Genomic DNA, 22840 nt, shown 5'->3' with positions numbered 1-22840 from the left:
ACTCAACACTTAGACAAAAGGTGTTCACTGCTCAAAAGAAAGTAGTTAGCATAATGTGTGGGGTTCATAGTCACACATCTTGTAGGCATCTGTTTAAAAGGTTAGGAATTCTTACAACTGCTTCACAGTACATTTACTCAGTAATTTCTCAACAACATGGACCAGTTTAAAATCAACAGCAACATTCAAGATTACAATAGCAGAAAAAGGAAAGACCTACACTATCCTTTACTTAACCTATCTTTGGCAGAGAAAGGGGTAAAATATCCTGCTATAAAACTTTTTGATAAATTACCAGATGAAATAAAATGTCTGACAGATAGCAGTAATAGTTTCAAAAACAAATTGAAATCGTATCTGCTTGACAACTACTTCTATACAACAGATAAATTCTTGAATATGAGTAAATAAATCTGGAGATATAATATATGCATTTTGTGCCATTTAAGGGAATGGGATAGATGGATAGATAATAGAAATATTTAGTTATAACACTATAATGTAAAAAAAAGGAAACCTTGTTTCCTGTGCGCATTTCTTGTGCATTTGACACGTTCCACATCATAACAGTTTTTCGTGCTATTGATCAATGGAACACGTAACTAACTAAACATCCAGCTGGAAGAAAAGACAACTGCACAGGGAGTTGAAATTCAACAAAGACCATGTTTTCATAAATTATGTCAAATGGTAGAAAGGCAAATTTAAAAGGGTAGTGAAAGCTACAAAAGAAATGGTAAATAACAAATACATCTTGGCTCATGGCCTGTTGTAAAATCAAAACAGGGAATGAGAACTAACAGCAAAGTTATCTCCAAAATTAAGGAGGGAAATAAAACTATAACAAATCCTGATTTGATTTCAGAATCTTTTAACAATTTTTTTTAATAAATGTAGCAAAATCAGTTGCAGATGTAGGTGGTTATACCGAAAAAGTACAATTAGGTCAGAAGGCAGAGTAATGCTTTAACAAATTTGAAAAAAGTCAGCCAAAGATGTAGAGAATACTATATTACAGCTCAAAAACAAAAATTCCACAGGGTGGGATGGCATACCTACTAAAGTAGTTAAATCAGCTGCCAGGATAAGAGCTCACCCCTTTGCTCAATAATCAATAAATCATTTGAAGAAGGCCAGTTTTCAGATGCCTTGAAGCATGCAGAGGTAAAACCTTTGTTCAAAAAAAGGGTCAAGAAATGACATGGGGAACTACTGCCCAATCTCTATTCTCCCAATTTTCTCAAAAATATTTGAAAAAGTGATAGTAATGCAAATCAAGAAAATTACAGAAAATCAAACATACTGTCAGTTAATCAATACGGCTTTCAGAAAGGCAAAAACAGAATAGACGCCATAAATGAGTTTGTGAAACAAATTTTTTCTGCCTTAGACAAGTCTAGCAAAGTTGGCGGATTGTTCCCTGCCCTCACAAAAGCATTTGATTATGTAAACCATCAATGTCTCCTGTATAAAATGGAAAAATATAGAATTGGAGGTCGTGTTTTAGAGTGGTCATGCCTCACAAAGAGAAAACAAAGAGTAGTTATATCATCAAGCAAGGGAAATTTCTTCTCAGACTGGATGATTATTTCACACAAGGCGTTCCACAAGGGCCAATTCTGCGTCGAGTTGTATTCACACCTTACGTAAATGCCGGCCGGAGTGGCCGAGCGGTTCAAGGCGCTGCAGTCTGGAGCCGAGCGACCGCTACGGTCGCAGGTTCGAATCCTGCCTTGGGCATGGATGTGTGTGATGTCCTTAGGTTAGTTAGGTTTAATTAGTTCTAAGTTCTAGGCATCTGGTGACCTCAGAAGTTAAGTCACATAGTTCTCAGAGCCATTTGAACCTTACGTAAATGACTTGACACTAAGCATAAATTCACACTCACTTTTATTTGTTAATGATATGTCTGCTCTCATCAAAAGCAGTCACTCAGAACAAATTCCCTCAACTGTCACAAATCTACTAGACAGTTTAGAAAACTGGTTCCAACTAAGTGGGTTAAAACTGAATATTGCAAAAACACATTTACTACAGTTTAAAAGTAAAGACTCTAAGATGAATGAAATTCATATTACCTGCAGAAACCAGGAACTGAAAGAATAAGTTTGTGTCAAATATTTAGGAATTCATTTGGAGCAAAATTTATCCCAGTCTTCACATACAGAATACCTAGCAAATAAGTTAAACAGCCTGACATTTGCTATGAAGATTTTGTCATATTCAACTAGCATGGAGATAAGAAAAGTAGTTTATTACAGCTATTTTGAAGCTGTTATAAGGTATGGCATATCTTTTGGGGTAATATAAGCAATATCATTAGAATATTAAAATTACAAAAATCAATTGTTAGAAATATGTGTAACGCATGACCAAAGGAATCTTGTCGCCCACTGTTAAGAAATCTAAAAATATTAAGTGCCCCCTGTTTTTACATCTATGAACTGATTATTTTTGTATACAGTAGCCCTATGTTATTCACAGACAACAATTTTAAGCATCAATACAGCACTAGGAATAAGACAGACTTCATGCATCCTCCTCACAGGTTACAGTTAATTGCACGAACCCTAGAATATATGGGCATGAAAATCTACAACATGCTAAAAAGGAAACAAAAAACAGCATGGAGCTAGGACAAATGAAACCAAATCTGCACAAGTTACTAGTGGAGAAATGTTATTACTCCAGAATAATTTATAACTGATGATGTGGAAGTCTGAGCAAGGAAAAATCACCTGTAAATTAAGCTTAGCAGTTTTGTATGAAATAAATTATTGTAAAAATATGTTCACTATGTAAACACTGTTGTTATATATTACTTTGTAATACATGTAAACTGTAGTGTTGCTGTATTGTTTTTGAAATACTGTATATCATTAATGTAATGTTGATGAATCTCTGGTACATCAGATCTATGAATTGACTTTCCATGTTATGGGATAATAAAAATTGTGATTCTGATTCTTTACTGAGTGAGAAAGAGATTTTCCCATATTCAGTAAATCCACAGATAGTAATATATTAGTAATAGTTTGTTATCCTATTATTTTGCATACGGTATACAATGTTAAATATAAGCATACCATATTTTCATAGGTAGTGGTATGGACAAAAAGAAGAAATTTTCTCTAAAGTTCATACCTTAAGAGCTGTGAGTATATGTCAATCTGCACCACTGTAAAACACATCTCTTTCACTGCAAGCTCTTTGCTTTCCGCATTTTCGAAGGTGGGAGTATGGATCAAAACACAAAAAAATATACAGTGAACATGGACTCGAAAATGTGTACCTTAAGAGCTTTGAACACTTGTTCAGGGTGAAAAATTTGTTTCACAGCAGCAAAGATGAACCAATGCTCATATCTCTTAAAGTGTGCACTTTACAGCCCAAGTTTACTGAACATCTTCTCCTGGTTTGGTCCATACTATCACTTCTCAAAATATGGAAAGCAAAGATGACCAAATGCTTAGAATATACATTTAAGAGCCCATTTTTACTGGACATTTTTGTCTTGTTTTTGTGAATACTGACACCTCTTCAAATTTGAAATACTGTTTTATAACAAACCAGTATTGCTGCATTAATAAAATTCACAGTGTATGGGTGGAATTAAAATTGGTCTTGTTTTTCTGAGCTTGCAGACAAAAATTGTAAACATTATATAGGTATTGGAAGATGTTTCTTCAATCCTATTGGCTAGTGATAAAACACAGCACTGCAACCACACATTGACATTGCTCAATTTCATTAATTATTCCTATCTGAGAAAGAAATGTTTGCAAATTTTTATAAACAACAAACAAAACCACCACAATGATAATAATAAATATTAGCATGAACAAATTTAGTCTATAATGATAGCTCAGAAATGAAGCCACAGAGCTTAAGTACTTACACACATCAGGTCTTTCACATCTCGTCTCCTAGCCCATAGAAGTGTTATAAGGAAGAGAATGAACATTAAACCAACTGTCACTAGAACAAGTGGATTCTCATAAAGTGCAATAATTAATGACAGATTATAAAATGCATCAATTTTGTTAGGAGGAATAAAAGAAATGCCACTGAATATGGAAGAATGATTGCATGAACAGTGCATTTTTGTTGTAGTTGTTTCATGTCCAATCTGTAACAGTAATTAAATATCATGTAATAAAATGTTTCATGTACAACAAGACATTCTTGCTATTGATTTTTCAGTATTACTGTCAACACCTACTTGGCATCTATTAAATGACCATTCATAAATATCATCTTTCCAATGCTGACATCTTAGTGCATATAAACTGAAAGAATAGTCTATCATCACAGAAACTCCATTGAATGCCTGCAACAATATACCATTGTGAAAGTTAAGTATGTCTTATACATGCTACTTAGTATTATAAGTCATTACTGTAGGGCCTACGGCGAAAGGAAAAAATAATGCATTGTATCTTTCATAAGTCCTAAGTGTTGAGCAATAACAACACTTCAATGCAGTTATTTAAGAAAATGTATGAGTGTAACAATAAATATATACTTAAATTCATGCAGCTCATAGAATATATGTTTCAACATGATTGGTTCTTTGTGATAAAGTTAACATGGTATACATAAAGATTCCATAGAGAAAATAATCTACATTGTTTTAATCAACCTTTTCCATGATTTGCATGTCACTGGGAACTTGTGTAACTACATTTAAACATTTGTAATACTGGGCAGCAAAAGCCCATAAATTAAATACATGGTGGAATAAGTCATGCTTGGGAGTTAGGGACTGACTTCATTTCCCCATTTTGTATATTTTTACTAAGCCTTGTATTATGTACAGTGTAAGTGTATCTGTTTGAACTTCATCTTCACTAAGTGAGGAGTCTACATTTATATAATCCATTCTTTTTTAATTACACGATTCACATTGTATGCTTCTAGTTTCTTCTTGACACACATTTTGCTTTCAGTTAGCTTGTTTGGTGTTTGTCCAAATGATTTTTACCTGCTTTTGGAATGTTTAGTATATTATGTTACAATTCCTGCACTAAATATCATTTTGTTCACTGACTTGTCACACAAGTTTCCCATACATTGATTCACATTTATTTAAGACTTATTAATACTTCATGTGTCTGTTGTTTTCACTAGTATAAGTAAATTGCTTTAAACTGAAATTCAAACTTGTTAGCTATGAATGGTAGCAGAAAGTAATTACTGTTTTCTCTAGTATGGTCATATGGAGTTGCCTACCAAAGTGATGTCCCTTTATTTTGACATCATGGGTGGCATCCTCTGCCAGATGTACATCCTATAAAGTGATACACTTTCGTAGTGGAACTAATGTATTTTGTCCATCTCTTTACACTTATTTAAATTATACACATAATACTCCTTCTGCAAAGCATTAATAATCAGTTGAGTGTTCTGAAAATCATTCACGGTGATCAAATTAAGAAACAGATCACCACACTCACAAGGTTTTCTTCAATAACAGCAACTGTTTGAATTTGTGACCGGTGGAAACATGTGCCAAATCTGGCAGGTACAAGCTTGGTACCTAGCATTCTGAAAGTCAAGGACTAAGACAATCTAGTACGTTCAGTATTTCTTGACTTCAGAAAACCATGCTTATTAATGAAAGTATAAGTTGTGACTGGTTTGAGGATTTCTTGGTAATGAGGAAACAGCATCGTTAACAGAAAGAACTTCAGGGGCTCCCAGGAAGTATGTTGTGACCCTTCTTGTTCATACTGAATATTAATTACCTGACAGACAGTAATAATAGCAACATAAAGCTTTTTGCAGATGATACAAGTATCAGTCATGAAGTACTATCTGAAAAAAATCTCCAAAACTTATAATGGTATAGCCACCCCCAAGATTCATATGAAATGTTTGATACCACATTTTTCTTATGCATTCAGATAGTTACCGGACAATTCAGTGCTTCCTACAGCTTGTCATTGATAAAATTTATTTAGTTTATTTATTTTTTATTTATTTTATCCATTTTTCAGCACTAACATGCAATCAATGCCATCAGAAGAATTACAGCTATTTGTAGATTATATTTTACATAACAAAATATTACATGGTATATCAGTGTTGTACTCTATTAACTTATAACTATCTCTGCACGCATAGCTACGCATAACAGTAAACCTTAATTTATCAGCATTAACATGCAATCGATGTTGTCAGAAGAATTATAGCTATTTGTTCATTATGTTTCATATAACAAATAATTACATGGTACAAAATATACCAGTGTTGTTCTCTATTAGCTTATAGCTGCCTTACACATGTATCTATACGTAAGCATTAATTTATCAATATATTAGGTCATTTTTACAACTATTTTGAAGTTCTTCTATACTGTAGAAAGTATTTTCCTCCATCCACACTTTGGTTTTAGTTTTGAAAATATCTAGTGAAACCAACGGAGTCTTTACAGGTAAAGTGTTGAATAATTTTATGTATATGTATTCATAGCTAGATTTGGTTTTCTTAATCCTGGTTGTGGGTATATTAATCATATTTGTTTGTCGAGTATTGTGTTGATGAACAGATTTTCTTATAGTGTAGTATTTAAGTTTTCTTTTATGTTTAATAGGCAACAACATACGTAAACAGATGTGACTGTGAGAATTTTATAGTCTTTAAAATAAGGTTTACATGCGGTCTTGTTGTCAGTGATTCAATAATTGCTTTTTTCCGTGAAGTGAAAATTTTTTTGGATCCTGGGGAGTTTCCCCGCAAAAGAATGCCATATGGTAGATGGCAGTGAAAGCAGGTGCACTATGAATGAAGTAATAAATCTTGTCTAATGCTTGTGTGTAGTTTGACCAGTAGATAGAAACTTGTGATAACATTCGACATACATAATCTGTATGTGTGTCCCATGTTAATTTCGAGTCAACCTGTATTCCTAGAAGCCTAACATATGATAACTCAGTGTTACTGTTTGATAGATTGAAGATTATCTTGACAGTCTTTTCATCGTTCATAGTTAATTCATTTGCTTTAAAGGAGACGTTAAATATTTTGAGACTTCTTCACTTTCCTCCCGGAATTTGTTTATATCTTTTCCAGAATCAGCTAATGTTGTGTCATCAGCATAATGGATAGAGTTACAGGGTAAGTTACTTGGAAAGTCATTTACATATAATGTAAATAGTACAGGGCCAAGCACTGAGTCCTGAAGAACACCTCGTTTTATACTTAGAGTCTGAGCTTTTTGGCCATTATGCTTTACAATTTGTTTTCTATTGCTGAGGTATTATTCAATTAGTGAGAGTTCCAAGTGTTTGATTCCGTAGCAACACAGCTTATCTAATAATAATTTGTGGTTAACTGAGTTGAAAGCCTTCCTCAAGTCAATTTGAATGGCTTCAGCAGATAGTTCTGACTTGAAGGAGCTTAATACAAAAGAGATAAGGTTTCAACTGCTTTGACCATTGATAAGTTTGACCTAAATCCATATTGAGAATCATTTAATATTTTATTGTCTGATAGGTGCATGCATATTTGCTGCAGTATGCAATATTTTATTATTTTTGAGAGAAAAGGCATGAGCGAAATTGCTCTCTAATTATTGATACAAGGCTTGTCACCCTTTTTGTAAAACTGTATCTACATTTTAATTAAAAATGGTATGACAACTTTCTTTTTGAGACATTCTGGAAAGTGTCCACTAGAGAGCATCCAGTTTATCAGTATGCAAAGAGGATACAATTTGAGATCTACAATGTTTTTAATTACAAAGTTTGACAGGCCATAAACATCTTCAGATCTGAAGTATCTTAATTTAGAGGTTGCTTTAATTATATCAATCACTTGTACTTCGCTCCATTTACAAGCTGACACTATGTTTGTAATATTTTGTTGAAAATTTCTGCCGGATATGGGGTGGGAAATAGGTGTATTTGTAGAAATGGAATTCTGGTTGCCCTGATTTGAGAGGCCAAGTTTGGCAGAGTTGACAAAAAAGTGACTGAAATCATCAGCAGTGATGTTAGCAGAATTTGTGTTGTTTTTGTAGTTTATATCCATAACTAGTGCTGCTTTTGTTACTTTCCATGCAGTCTTAAATTTATTGTGTGATTTTTTAATGAAATCACCATTTGCTTTACACTTGGCTATTTTAGTTTATTATCTGCATTTTCTTTCCAGGTTTTTTTTTTTTTTTTTTTTTTTTAACCAGTGGACAGCATGTATGGAGGATTTCAGAAATGTTTTTGGGGAATGTGCTGAAGTGCTGAAGGGTTCATTAACATTTCTGGAGGAATGTATAACAGTATTCCAATTTATAGACTTAAGTTATTCTCTATACTTGCTAATATTTCTATCTGTAAATAGTCTCACGCACTGAGTTTGGTTCTGGTCTTCTTATGGTTTTTCAGTAATTAGTTTCACCCATATACCCTTTGGTCTGACAGGCAATCGACATTAAATAAGCCTAGCTCAAAATCACATTTGTGTACATTATTTATTAGATTGTCAAGACAAGAGAAATGCCTTTCATTAGCACAAAAGAAATTATAAGATCTTAATATATTTACTAAATTAACATTTCTGGCTGTCATTTTCCTAATGTATATGTTTAGAACCCCAAAAATTAATGTTGAGTAATTATGGACATATTCTAAATTAAATATCTAATCAAGAAATTTAAGTAATAAATATTCAGCAACAGATGATAAGAGGCTGTGAAAATGTTGGCATAAATAACTAATGCCTCTAATTATCATAATTTCAATTGAGTAAAGAGTAAATCTAGAAAACGTCATTATCTTGTGAAACAGCTCAAGAGTTATTACAAAGCAAAGTATTTTCATTTGTTATCTACTTTTATGTCCTCCTCTGTAATTGATATTCTTGTTATTTACATATCTACTTAACCCTCCAATTGCTTACATCACACAAATTTCTGATTTCCAGAATTTGGTGCCTTATTTGTGCATTTTATGTATGTAATCGGATAAAGTATGAGTTCTGTACTACCACTGAATGTTAGTAACCAGATCCAAACTGTAATTAATTACATAACTAAAATAATACAAGAGACATTATTGTGATTAAAGCTCAGATTGATTTTCTTATGGAAAACTAAAGATATTACTACAAAAGATTGTCATTTGATAATGTATTTTATACCTCATTCAGCTGTAACATCAGTTTATTTACATTTTGTAAATTTTAATTGCAACATCAAAATTTTACAAAATTGATAATGGGTTATTTTGAAATCTATTGTTAAAATCCTATATAAAGTGACACAGCGATGCTGCGAGAAGTCAGTTTGGAAGTTAGTTTTGGAAGTGAAAGATCTGCGAAGTCTGTCTGTGTTTTGTTTACATGCTGAGTGTACAGTTCCATTGTCAATTAATGTAAATAAATTTTGTGGAGCATGAAAATTTCGAATTCATTTATCAGTGGATCAGACAGAAGAAATTTAAGTTAAATGTAATGATCTGAGGAGAACATTACAAGCTCTACAAATATCCAGTCAGATCATGATGTGATTTGAATTAAGTTGCCAGTCTTACACCATTTTGAAATCCTGGTAGTGAAATGTAAAATTACTCACTTGACGAAACAAAATCAGATAATATTCTATGACTACAGTATCAATTATTCAGCATTAGTATCCATAAACTCATTTAAATACATGAGTATAAAAATTTGTAGGGACAGGAAACTGAATGATAACATACGCTCAACCACAGCTAAGACAGGTAGCAAACTTTGGTTCATTGGCAGGATACTGGGAAAATTCTATCAGTTTAAAAGGGACACCATTCACAAACAGCTCGTGTATCCTATATAAGAATATTGCTCAAGTGTGTCAGAACCATAACAAATAAGACTAATATTGCTAGTGTACAAAGGTGACATGCTTGAATGTTCACAGATTTGCCAGCTCCATGGGAGACGTTCATGGGAACATTGAGAAATGTGAACTTATAGAAGTCAATTATACCATGAAAGTCTAATTATAAAGTTTGAAAACACTGTATAAAGCGAAGATATCCCTTATTCTCTTATGTATCATTCCCACAGTGGCCACAAAGCCAAGATAAGACATAACTACAGTGTGTACAGAGGTAAGAGGGCTAATCAACGAAGACAGAGACCAATCATTTTTTACAGATGTTTATTACTCTGCTTCAATATTTACATGATTTGTTTTCAAAGTAGTACCCTCCCACTTGAATGCACTTTTTATACTTTCTCTGCCAGTTGTGACATTTGCCTGCTTTATTTCTTGGTTCATAGTCCTCAGTGCTGACATACTGCATTGTTGTACTGGCTGAAAAATGAGGGGTGGAAGTTCAACACTGAATACTACAAATGATGTAGCTGATAGCTGCACAATTGAATTTCACAGTTGTTTACTTTCACTATTCACAACCCCTCAATATTACACAATTATATGGCCAGTTCACTGTTGGTAAATATTGGTAAGGCTCATTAATATGTTGCAGGCAACATCAGCATACTGCTAAAATAGTTTGCTGTTGAACATCTGTGAGCAGTAAACACCTGACAACACTGTCACAGTTCTTGCAAAATAATACGGTATGTGTGACCTTTTTTGTTTTTAAATAAATTAAACATGCACTGTCATTAATTGTTGTAACACATTGCCTATTTGCGTTACACTTGAACCACTGTTAAGTTGATGCATTGCTGTTAATGTAACCAATACATGTTTCATGTCTGAAAATCAGCCTTGGACTAACTGTTTTAGGACCAAAACTCGGTCCTTTATATAACCTCACAAAAATAGGCACTGAAACTATGTACTGTTCACTGTTCAAGTTACAGGAATTACAATTAAAACATATCTTACTCAGTTAACTGAATACATCAAAAAATTCCTTCTTTTTAACAGTTCTTCTGCTACAAATGTTAAGCCAAATATTTGTCTAAATAATGAAATTAACAGATATAGTTATACAAACAATATATTTGACAAACCTGGTAATTATTTTGGAATTAAATATCAGCTGTGCAGTAGCCACCAGAAAGATCACGGGAGGCGCACAATGGCACGGTGCGTCATGGACGGTAGTTGCCGCAAGTAGAGTCCCATCCACCAGAAGGCACGCGAGAATTCGGATGCGACCTATGCCGGCATAGCAACAACAACAAGAACAGCTCCGGCAGCACGGGCTGTGCCCAGTCAGTTAACATTGGGCATGACTAGGACACAGTCCCGGTCTACGCTAAGTGAAGTGCGACGTAAACGTGAACAGTGTTACTACACAATTGGCGACGAATAGGGTCTTTCTTTCGCATGTTGCGTCGTTGTTCCGGTTTCGCAGCTTCTCCATGGCATGGCGGATTTGGTGCAGGTTTTGGTTGCACAGCAGATGGAGCTCATGGCCACCATGAAACAAGTGCTTCCAGCGTTGCTCTCCACGCCGTCTGCTCCGGCGCAGTTCCCTCCTCCCTTTCCCCCGTATGACGAAATGGCAGAGGATTCGGACGCATATGAACATCGCCTTCGGCAGCATTTCCAGGCATTTCGTGTTGCCGATTCGGAGGTATGTCGTGCTCTCTTCTTGTCTTGGATATCTCCCTCACTGTATCAAGTTTTGTGGCAGCTAGCGCCGTTGCAGGAATCCTCGTCCTTGTCTTTTGACGCATTGTGTTCATTGCTGTCTTCATATTATCGCCGCCGCACGCATGTTGTGGCGCCTAGGGTCGAGTTCTATCAATGCAAGAAACAACCCCATCAGTCTTACCGAGCGTGGGCCACTACCCTGTACGATCTTAGTCACAAGTGTCATTTTGTCATGGAGCAGTCGCGAGAGTCGTATGCCCACGTAATGGTACGCGACGTCATTGTTCGTTCGGCCCCTGATAGGGAGGTCCGGCAATGGGCCCTGCAGTTAGAAGACCCTTCCCTCGAGGAAGTCCTGTCCATTGCTCAATCGTATGAAGTCTCTCACGCAGCAGGTCAACAGCTGGAAGCCTGGTGCGACGTCGCGGAGGTTCAGGGCGGCACGGCCGCGTCCACTGTGTCCGGGGTGGACGACGTGCGAGCGGTACAATCCGGCCGTTACGGCCGCTCCCGCATGGCGCGTAAACAGAATTCCGGGCGCCGGCCCCTGTTACCGTCCTGTGCGTCGTGCTATATACATCATGATCGGTCAGAGTGCCCCCAGCGTTGGGCCGTTTGTCGCAAATGTAATAAAAAATGTCACATTGCTAAAGTTAGCCGCTCAGCCTCAAAAGAATCGAAGGAAGCAGGTACAGAGGAAATGGACGTTGACATTCAGGAAGTTTCATCGGGCCAGGCTCCCGACGCATCGGCACGCAAACTCTTTATCGAGGTGTCGGTTCGGTTGCGCCGGTTACAGCTGCAAGTAGATACAGGCGCGGCAGTTTCGTTGTTGAATGCACAAACTTATTCCGACCTTGGATTGCCCCCGTTGGCGCCAGTTTACCGGCGTCTACGCGGTTATGATAAACAGTTCATTCCCCTACTGGGTCAGTTCACTATCGATGTGACTTACAAACCAGTCACTCGGCCTATTACTTTTATTGTTGTCAGTGATGCGAGCTCCGCTAACCTTTTTGGCCTGGATGCCTTTCAAGCTTTCGGTTTTTCTATCGCTGACACTATACAGTTGGCCTCCGACGACATTCCCTATCAATCATTGGAATCTTTGATCTCAGACTTTCCCAATATTTTTGGGAAGGGCCTGGAGCATGTTTCAGATTTTGTAGCTCACTTAACATTGAAGGCGTCGGCTCGCCCCCATTTTCTACGTGCGAGGCAGATCCCATTGGCTCCCCGCCCTCAGGTAAAGGAAGAGCTAGACCGGCTGACAGCCATTGGGATCGTTCTTCCCATTTCTTCCAGTGAGTGGGCTTCGCCCTCGTTATTGTAAGGAAGCCCTCGGGAAAATTACGTCTTTGTGGCGATTTCAAGGCCACCATTAATTCCCAATTGGTGGTGGACACCTATCCTTTGCCTCGTGCTGATGAATTGTTCTCCGCCATGGCGGGAGGCCAATATTTTTCGAAAATCGATCTGTCAGAGGCTTATCATCAGATACCACTTGATGAGGACTCCAAACAGCTGGCGGTCATCAACACCCTGTTTGGCCTTTACCAATACCAGCGGTTGGCCTTTGGAATATCCAGTGCCCCGGCGATATTCCAGCGTTATCTTGAGCATGTCACGTCGACAATCCCTCATTGTATTAATTACCTGGATGACATAATTGTCACAGGCCGCAGCACGAAGGAACACTTGCACAACCTTCACACCCTCTTTCTCAAATTCAGGTCTGTGGGCTTGTGTTGCAACCTGCATAAGTCAATCTTCTTCCAACCGTCCATTGAGTATGTGGGCTACACCATCTCTCGGCACGGCATCCAGCCACTAGGAAGTTTGGTCCAAGGTATCGTCAACCTTCCTCAGCCCGCTTTGCTGAAAGAGTTACAAGCTTTTTTAGGCAAGATAGCCTATTACCACCGGTTCATTCCTAGGGCTTCCACTAGGTCACCTGCATGCGAGCGAGTGTTCACCTCGTTGAAGGGCCTCCTCACATCAGCCCCTTGTTTGGCTACTTTTGATCCCCATAAGCTGTTGGTCCTGGCTACAGATGCTTCGCAGTATGGGGTGGGGGCGGTCCTGGCCCATCGCAACGCAGATGGTTCCAAGCAACCACTGGCGTTTGCGTCTAAAACGCTTAGTCCCATGCAGGCCCATTCCTCCCAGGTGGAAAAAGAGGCTTTGGCCATTGTCTACGCTGTTATCAAGTTTCACCCTTTCTTGTATGGCACGAAGTTTCAGTTAATCACTGACCATAAGGCGTTAATATCGTTATTTGGCCCCGCCTCTCAGATTTCGGATAGGGTGGCCCACAGACTACAGTGCTGGGCCTTGTTCCTCTCTAAGTACCATTATGATATTCATTTTCGCCCTACAGGACAGCATGCCAACGCCGACGCTCTTTCCCATCTTCCGGTGGGCCCAGATCCTACGTTCGATCGAGAGGAGATTATGTGTTTTCATTTGGATGTGGCGTCCCACCAAGCAGTTGATGGCTTCCCGATCACTAGTTCTCGAGTCGCCAGGGAAACGGCAGCTGACCCAGTTCTCCGGCAAGTAGTTCGCCTCATTCAGCAGGGGTGGTCATCCCGCCCTCCGGGCCGGGCCTCGGACCCTCTTCGTAATTATTTTCTTCTACAAGACCGCCTCTCGGTCTTGGAAGGAGTTCTCCTTCTGGCTACTGATGATACAGCTCCTTGTGTGGTTGTTCCTGCAAGTTTACGAAGGGAGGTCCTCACATTATTACATGAGGGGCACTGGGGTGTTTCCCGTACTAAAACCTTGGCTCGCAGACATGTATACTGGCCTGGTATTGACAGAGAAATTGTGCACTTGGTGGCCACCTGTTCCCAGTGTGCAAGCCAACAAGCATCTCCCAGGGCAGCGTTCTCTTCATGGCCGGCGGCAACCCAAGCATGGGAACGTGTTCACATCGATTTTGCGGGCCCGTTTCTCAATGGCTTTTGGCTCATTGTCATTGATGCTTATTCCCGATTCCCATATGTGGTTCACTTCTCCTCAACCACTTCAGAAGTTGCAATCCAGGCACTAGCAAAAATCTTTTCTGTGGAAGGTCTGCCAATCACCCTGGTCTCAGACAATGGACCGCAGTTTATTTCGCAGACCTTCCAGGATTTTTGTAGGCGCTTCGGTATTCAGCACGTTTGCTCTCCCCCCTTCCATCCACAATCGAATGGGGAAGCTGAGCGCATGGTGCGCACATTGAAGATGCAGATGAAAAAGTATGTGCACGAATTTCCTGCGGAGGAAGCATTGACTTTTTCTTGACGGCATACCGGACCACACCAATGGGAGAATGCAGCCCCGCAGAGCTCCTCCATGGGCGTCAACCTAGGACTCTGCTGCACCTCCTCCGGCCTGGTCCTCACCAGTCTTAACAAAACGGAGTACCTGGCTTTCCACTGGGTATGTCGGTCTGGACCCGTGGGTTTGGTCGCAATCCAGGTTGGATACCGGTGGTGGTCCTGCGCCGAAATGGCCACCGGCTCTATACCTTGCAGGTGGGGGACCAGGTGGTACGTCGTCACCAAAATCAGCTATGTCCACGTTCGGGCACCCACCCTCCGACCTCTCAGACACTGGCTTCCCCATTGCCGGCACCTATGTTGGTTTCACAGGGGACGTTACCTCCTCTCCCCTCTGTGACTCTGCCACACTGCGATGGTTCTCAGCCTTGGCAGCCTCCAGTATCTCCAGCACCGGCATCGCCATCGTTCGAGATGCCCCAGCGAGAGCCGGCCCCCCTAGCATAAGCAAAGAGATGCAGCACGTCATTGCTTGTTGCTGTTCACACAGCATTTTGTTCAACAGTCAACAGATGTGGCATCCGGCAAGGACATACGTGGGTCAAAGGGGATGATCATGCACAATCATAAAGACACTGCCACATGAAATTCTCAACACCACACTGAGGTTATACAATGTTATCCTCCAATCCTCATGGACAATCAGAAAGTTGTGTCAATTTGACTTCAGCCACAGCAGAAGCTCGCATTGCTTAACACAGAGAAGTAAGAACTACCTAAACACCATTGCACAAGGTAGTGCATCTTCAGTGTATGCATACTGCAGCATTTCACAAGTTTTAGTAGCTGTATGGTTTAAATGAACACTTTTCTTTTTAAGGCATTACTACCAACTACTGATACAAGACTGTTGCTGTCTATGTACAACATACATAAAAAGATGCTCTTTTCAAGTACATGGTACAGGTAAAAAATTATCATGAATGCTAAATGAAAAAAATCAATCTCAGTCTCTGTTAATGAGCTCTCATATTTAAAGAATCATTCTTGTTGCACACCAGAAGCCAATGAAATGGGGAGAAATATTAATTTTTGATACATGGGAATTACACTCTCTCAGGCCCTTAACAGTGGTTTGCACAGTACACATATAAATATTCATGTAGATGGAGGTAAAATTATTTTCAGGAAGTTTCCATATTAAGGATTTTATCCATAATTTTTTATTGGGTTCAAAATATCTGTGAAAGTGAAACTGAATTTCTACCAGTGTATAAAATGTGCAAACAACTCAATGGAACTGGTGCACACCCTGTCATTTTCAAGACTGAAACACATTGAAAGTGCACCATGGAAGGAAATTTAAAACCTTGGTACACAGGGAATGTACTTTAACACAACACACATGCACACACTGCAAATATAAGTGCCACCACACAACCAAAGATGACCAATATCGGAAATTATCAATAGTAAATATTAATTGCCAGTGGGTGAAGTGGTGTTAACTGTGGCTCTATGTTGCTTCACCAGCAAGAGAGCAGCAGCATTCCAAGCAGAATTAAAGCTGACACCTCCATTTCTGTTTACATGGTAACTTGTTGATTTAATCTCTACTGCTTCCTTAATAAATATATCCCCATAGCTAGAAGTCAAGTTAGAGTTCCTTGTTATATTCCATAGGATGGCTGGTGCCAAGGAAATGTTCTGCAATAGCAGATTAGCTTGGCAGTTGTAAGCATGTGCAACTCCTGTGCTCAGTACACTGGTTCCCCATGGTCCTGATTATCTGACCAATGTCTGGTGTGTTGCAACTGCAAGGGATATAGTAGAACATTCAATCTTATACAAACAAAACTCCTACTTACACAGGCTAAAAGGTCCCTCATCTTCAATGGTGGATGAGAAACACATTTTCCATCAAGTTTCCACAGAACACAATGCTGTTGAAAAATCTACATGTTTCATGAAAATGGGCTGTAGAATTTTATGCCATTTCATTATTTCCAACACTCACCCAATTCACAGATGGTTGATAGTGTAACAGATGTCTGATCTGTCTTTCCCTATAACAATTCTCTTTAAAGGTGACTTCAAGGTGGGCTTACTCTTCTGACACACTTTCATGGTCTTGAGATATCATGGGCCACTATGAACCAAGTTACAAATATTCTTCCATTTAAAGTTAGATGGTGACAACTGTCAGTCTGAAGTGTAAGTTGGTTTCCTGTAAATGGCAAATCCCAGTATACCAACAAACTTCCTCCTGAAAAACACAATAAGGAAGGAAGATAGCCATCCTTTTCCATCTACATCATGAAGAAAATATTTGGGTGGCTTGAAATCAAATGTTCTACAAAGCTGTTTCAGTTCTTACTTCCATGAAGCCAAACAAAATGTATCACCTACATATCTGAAAGAAAAACAATGCAGCTTTCAATTATAGTGAATCCAGAGATGTTTGTTGAATTCTTCCTTGAAAAGACTGGCAATAATAGGTGGCAAAGGGCTCCTCATCTCAACTCCATCTGTATGTACATGGAATTGGACACTGAATGAAAATTAATTGGAAATCAACACACATCCAAAGAGGTTTTTGTTTTGTACATTCAGCAGCATATATAAATACTGTATGCAAAATATGTTGTGGATAGATATAGTAGCGAATAAGTAATAAATTTAATCATCATGCAGAATGCAGCTGTTTTTCACATCTCTTGGTGTTAATGACATCATATCTCTAAAACTATGTGTGGTACCATGATATAACTTTGTAAGTGCATTTAGTGGTATAAATGGATACTGTCTGTGAAACTTATTGTGAACAGAGTTAGTAGAACAGCAGTAATAAATTTAAATGTCATGCATGATGCATCAGTTTTTCACACACCTCAGTGTTTATGATGTCATGTCTCATGAACTGCCATAGACAGATGATTCTTACCCTTAACGTCCCCATGGTGAGTGTTGCCTGATAATAAGGAATATGTGTACCAAGTTTGGTTGAAATCAGTTGAGCAATTTATGAGTAGATGTGGAAGATACATATGTGCATACGTACATCCATTTTTATATTTATGGATGAGTGTACCGCAGTCACAAACTTGCAAGAAGGAGCAGTATGAGGATGCATGTGGAAGGAAGGAATATCAGTGCTTAAGATACTGCTGGTGACTAGATCATTAAAAATGGAGCACTAGCTCAGATTGAAGAAAGCTGGTTTATAAAACTGGCCTTGTCTTTTTTAAAGGAACGATCCTGGATTAGATTTAAGTGATTTAGGGAAGCCATGAAAATATAAATCTGGATGCTCACACAGGAATTTGAACCACCAGCTTTTTGAATGTCATGCAGATGGGACAGAACTCATGGGGAAGATGTGAGATAGGTATGCTTTAAATCTGATGACCTTTTAATGCATAGTGCAAGTAATTGCAGGAATAGACCATAAAAATGGAAAAGGAAAAAGAAAACCCCATGAGCAGGTACTGAAGAACATGCAATATTTGACCAGACACTGCATTATCCTCAGTCATTCATCATTAGATGCAGTATGGAGGGGTATGGGGACAGCACACTGTGCTTCTGACTGCTGTCAACAATTCAAACTTGGAGCCACTACCTCTCAATCAGGTAGCACCTCAATTGGTATCACAAAGCTGGGTGCACCCCTGTCCAGTCCTCCAACCAAGGAAAAATCCCTAGCAGTACTGACAATCACACCTGTGTCCCTCACATGAAGGTCGGTTGAGTTGACCAGTTGATTATGGAAGCAGACAGAAAGGAATATAATAATATTTATTATAATGAAATTGATGTGCAGTTCCCTTTTACATGCAGAAATAAATTTGGATTGTTAATTGTGTATATCAATGAGGTTTAGTAGCTGACATACTTATTCACCCTTTCATCATATGACAGATTACACTAGAATGTATATCTCCACACATAGTATCTATGCATGTACTATTTGCAAATATTCATGAAATGTGTACTATATACGGTAAAAAATGACTTCTGTATCATACTGAACCAAATCATCACCATATTGCTATGAAAAAATTAGGTCAGTGCTATGTCATACACCAATTCCTATAAGGCTGTGGAAAATGGGAGTAAGTGAAACAAGTTTGTTAGTTACTTGCATACTGAGTGGCACCAACACATTATATTTCATACTTCCAGAAAATGTGTCCAGTTGAGAACTGAATTCCTTATCCACTCATTTTGAGGCAAATGTTGGCTATTCTCTCAGTTGCTATGGATGATTTGGTGAAGTTTCCACATCATCTACTTAGTCAAGTAGGCATCACCTCAATTTGTAATTTCCCATTCCTGTGCATTTCTTTACCTGTGACTGTCATAAGTTATGCAACTGCTATCACCTTAACCATTATAAGTATCACTGACTATATGCCTGTTTTCAAGACCTGCACCTGTATAAAGTATCTTCCCTTTGCCACCTTGTCCCATCTCATCAGAGCCATAAACTCCTATTTTCTTGTTTAGAGATCTGTTTGTGATGGACTTACAGAAACATGTGTTGCTGCTTTGTGGACTTTTAAAAACCAGGTTTAGAGGCTCAGGCTTCATCATATGAGTGTTGTACACCATACAGAATTCATAAAATCAGAAGTACTGTACAACACCATACTTGTAATCAAGGAAAAATTACCCATCATGAAGAATTTATCCAAATGGGATGGCAATTGGTAGGTGTTATGTACGTGTACAGACAAACAAATGATTACAATTTCAGGAAAATTAGATAATTTATTTGAGAGGAAGAGCTTCTGAAATTGAGCAAGTCAGTAAGGTCCACCTCTGGCCCTTATGGAAGGAGTTATTTGGCTTGGCACTGATTCTTAGAGCTGTTGGATATCCTCCTGGAGAATATAATGCCAAATTCTATCAAATTAGTGTTAAATCATCAAACTCCTGAGATGATTTGGGGATGGTGGCGGTGGGGGGGGGGGGGGGTGTCCATAATGGTCCAAACATTCTCAATTGGGGAGAGATCCAATGACTTTGCAGGCCAAGGTAGGGGTTGGCAAACGTGAGCTAAGCAGTAGAAACTCTTGCCAGTCCAGGATGACTTGCCATGAAGGGCAACAAGATGGGGCATAGAATATCATCAGTGTACCACTGTGTTGTAATGGTGCTGAAGATGACAACCAAAGGGGTCCTGCTATGAAAATAAATGGCACTACAGATCATCATTCCTGATTGTCAGACAGTATGGCGGGTGACAGTCAGGCACTCCCACATGGCAAGAGCTTCTACTGGTTGCTTTCATGCTTTCAAAATGCTACCTTGCCTGGAAAGGTGACTGGTCTCTTCACAATTGATAACATTTGGATTATTATGGGCAGCATCCGCCCCCCCCCCCCCCCCCCCCCCCACCGTCATCTCAGGATTTTGATGAGCTAACACACCAATTTGGGCAGAATTTGGAGTGCTATTCCTCAAGAGGACAGACAATATCTCTATCAATGAATGCCAAGATAAATAACTTCTTGCAAATGGGTAATAGGTGGATTGTACAATTTCTGAAGCTCTTTCTCTTGAATAAATCATCCAATTTTTCTGGAACTATAATCATTTGTTTTTCTGTACAAGTACATGATGTAGGGATGTAGAACCACTGGCTCTACCCTCCAATACTATTGCTGCCCTACCCACAGCAGGAACAACTGTATTTTTGCCAGATCAATTCTCTGCAGTATGCACTTTATGTTACGTGCATTGTGTATTTGTGGTAAGTGGTGGCAGTGTCAGTGATTATTTATTGTTGTAATTACCACACCTACTTCCCACGACCTACAATGACATCTACTGATTTCTGTCCCATTCAAAACATTCAAATAATTCTTTTGTGTAATTTTTTTGTTTGTTTTGTTTAGAGTGTATTTGTTATTCATGGTATCTAATCTATGACTTCTATGTACTGTAATAAGTAATAAACACTTATATCATTCATGCTGTTACAACTGTTATGAAAATTCAGTGTCATTTGTAGCATTGTTTGGAACTTATATTAAAATAAGATAGCACTAACTGTTTACGTCAGTTCCTTTTCAGATGTAGAATAATTCCTGGTAATGGTTCTTTACATTTGGTGCCTCAGTAATTCCAAATTAGATTATATTATGTGTAAACTATCACGCTTTCATTTTATATTATGGACAGGGAAAGGGGAAGGGTGTGTGTTAAGTGAGTAAGGGGTAAAATGCAGGAATGAGTGATAACTTAGTTTCAAAGAGTATTGTGACTCTTAAATGATATTCTAGAAAAAAATCTTTAGTTTCTTGGCAGTTTTATCCAGCTCATCGTTAAAAAAGTCTTACTGAAACAGAAAATGAAAATTTTTAATACTTAAAAATGTTTAAGAAAATGCAGTTGTGTCACCTTGACCATGTGTTCATGAGGGACAATTCCAATATAAAACCATAGGTCATCTTCAGTAGATACTTCTTGTGACAAAATTATGGATTTTTCTTCATAATTGTGAGTAGGAATAACTATAAAATTTTTCTTAAATTCTCTTGCTGACGGACGTTTTCCCAGATGAATTACAACCTGAAAATGTAAATATTTGTAGGTAGCAAACGTATGCACAGGGGAAATAATGGAGTTACAATTTCATCTCTGTATAGGTACTGATACAATTCATTCTGTGATATGATAATGAGAATATCACATTTCACATTTTTGGGTGGTTAAGGAGGCTACTTCAAGGAAAAAATGTTCAAAGTCCCTAACTAAATAATATATATATATATACATCCAAAATGCAGGTAGGAAATAATGCAATTGCCAGTTGCCAATAGATAGATATAATCAGCTGAAATGACAGATTTACTCAATTCTGAAACCAAGAATTCCTTCACGCAGAAGAAGTGGGGAGGACATTGGAAGAAAAAAAGAGTATTCATGCATTAGTTGTTTATCTAGAAATCAAACAAAGTATTTACAAAATATCTACATCTACATCTACATTCATACTCCGCAAGCCACCTGACGGTGTGTGGCAGAGTGTACCTCTATCAGTTCTCCCTTCTATTCCAGTCTCATATTGTTCAAGGAAAGAAGGATTGTCAGTATGCCTCTCTGATTTTATCCTCATGGTCTCTTTGTGAGATATACATAGGAGGGAGCAATATACTGCTTGACTCCTCAGTGAAGGTATGTTCTCAAAACTTCAATAAAACCCGTACCGAGCTACTGAGCATCTCTCCTGCAGATTCTTCCACTGGAGTTTATCTATCATCTCCGTAATGCTTTTGCAATTACTAAATGATCCTGCAATGAAACGTGCTACTTTCCGTTGGATCTTCTCTATCTCTTCTATCAACCCTATCCCACACTGCTGAGCAGTATTCAAGCAGTGGGCAAACAAGCATACTGTAGCCTACTTCCTTTGTTTTCGGATTATATTTCCTTAGGATCCTTCCAATGAATCTCAGTCTGGCATCTGCTTTACTGACGATCAACTTTATATGATCATTCCATTTTAAATCACTCCTAATGCGTACTCCCAGATAATTTATGGAATTAACTGCTTCCAGTTGCTGACCTGCTATATTGTAGCTAAATGATAAGGGATCTTTCTTTCTATGTATTCACAGCTCATTACACTTGTCCACATTGAGATTCAATTGCCATTCCCTGCACCATGCGTCAATGTGCTGCAGATCCTCCTGCATTTCAGTACAATTTTCCATTGTTATAACCTCTCGATATACCACAGCATCATCCGCAAAAAGCCTCAGTGAACTTCCGATGTCATCCACAAGGTCATTTATGTATATTGTGAATAGCAATGGTCCTACAACACTCCCCTATGGCACACCTGAAATCACTCTTACTTCGGAAGACTTCTCTCCATTGAGAATGACATGATGCATTCTGTTGTCTAGGAACTCTTCAATCCAATCACACAGTTGGTCTGATAGTCCATATGCTCTTACTTTGTTTATTAAATGAGTGTGGGGAATTGTATCGAACACCTTGCAGA

At 38.4% G+C, this 22840-nt stretch overlaps 1 protein-coding gene across 1 annotated transcript in view; it reads right to left on the bottom strand.

Moving 5' to 3' along the window:
* LOC124802626 (polycystic kidney disease protein 1-like 2) overlaps positions 1-22840 on the bottom strand; it is an 83031-nt gene that overhangs the window by 5181 nt on the left and 55010 nt on the right. The window contains exons 4-6 of the mRNA XM_047263520.1: positions 21232-21402; positions 4223-4330; positions 3899-4129 (exon numbers count right to left, since the gene is read on the bottom strand). Of these exons, the coding sequence (XP_047119476.1) occupies positions 3899-4129; positions 4223-4330; positions 21232-21402 (510 nt within the window). The remainder of the gene's footprint in view (positions 1-3898; positions 4130-4222; positions 4331-21231; positions 21403-22840) is intronic.

Source organism: Schistocerca piceifrons, chromosome 1, assembly GCF_021461385.2.
Source record: "Schistocerca piceifrons isolate TAMUIC-IGC-003096 chromosome 1, iqSchPice1.1, whole genome shotgun sequence".
NCBI classification, from domain to species: domain Eukaryota; kingdom Metazoa; phylum Arthropoda; class Insecta; order Orthoptera; family Acrididae; genus Schistocerca; species Schistocerca piceifrons.
This window is presented reverse-complemented; position numbering and strand designations above follow the sequence as displayed.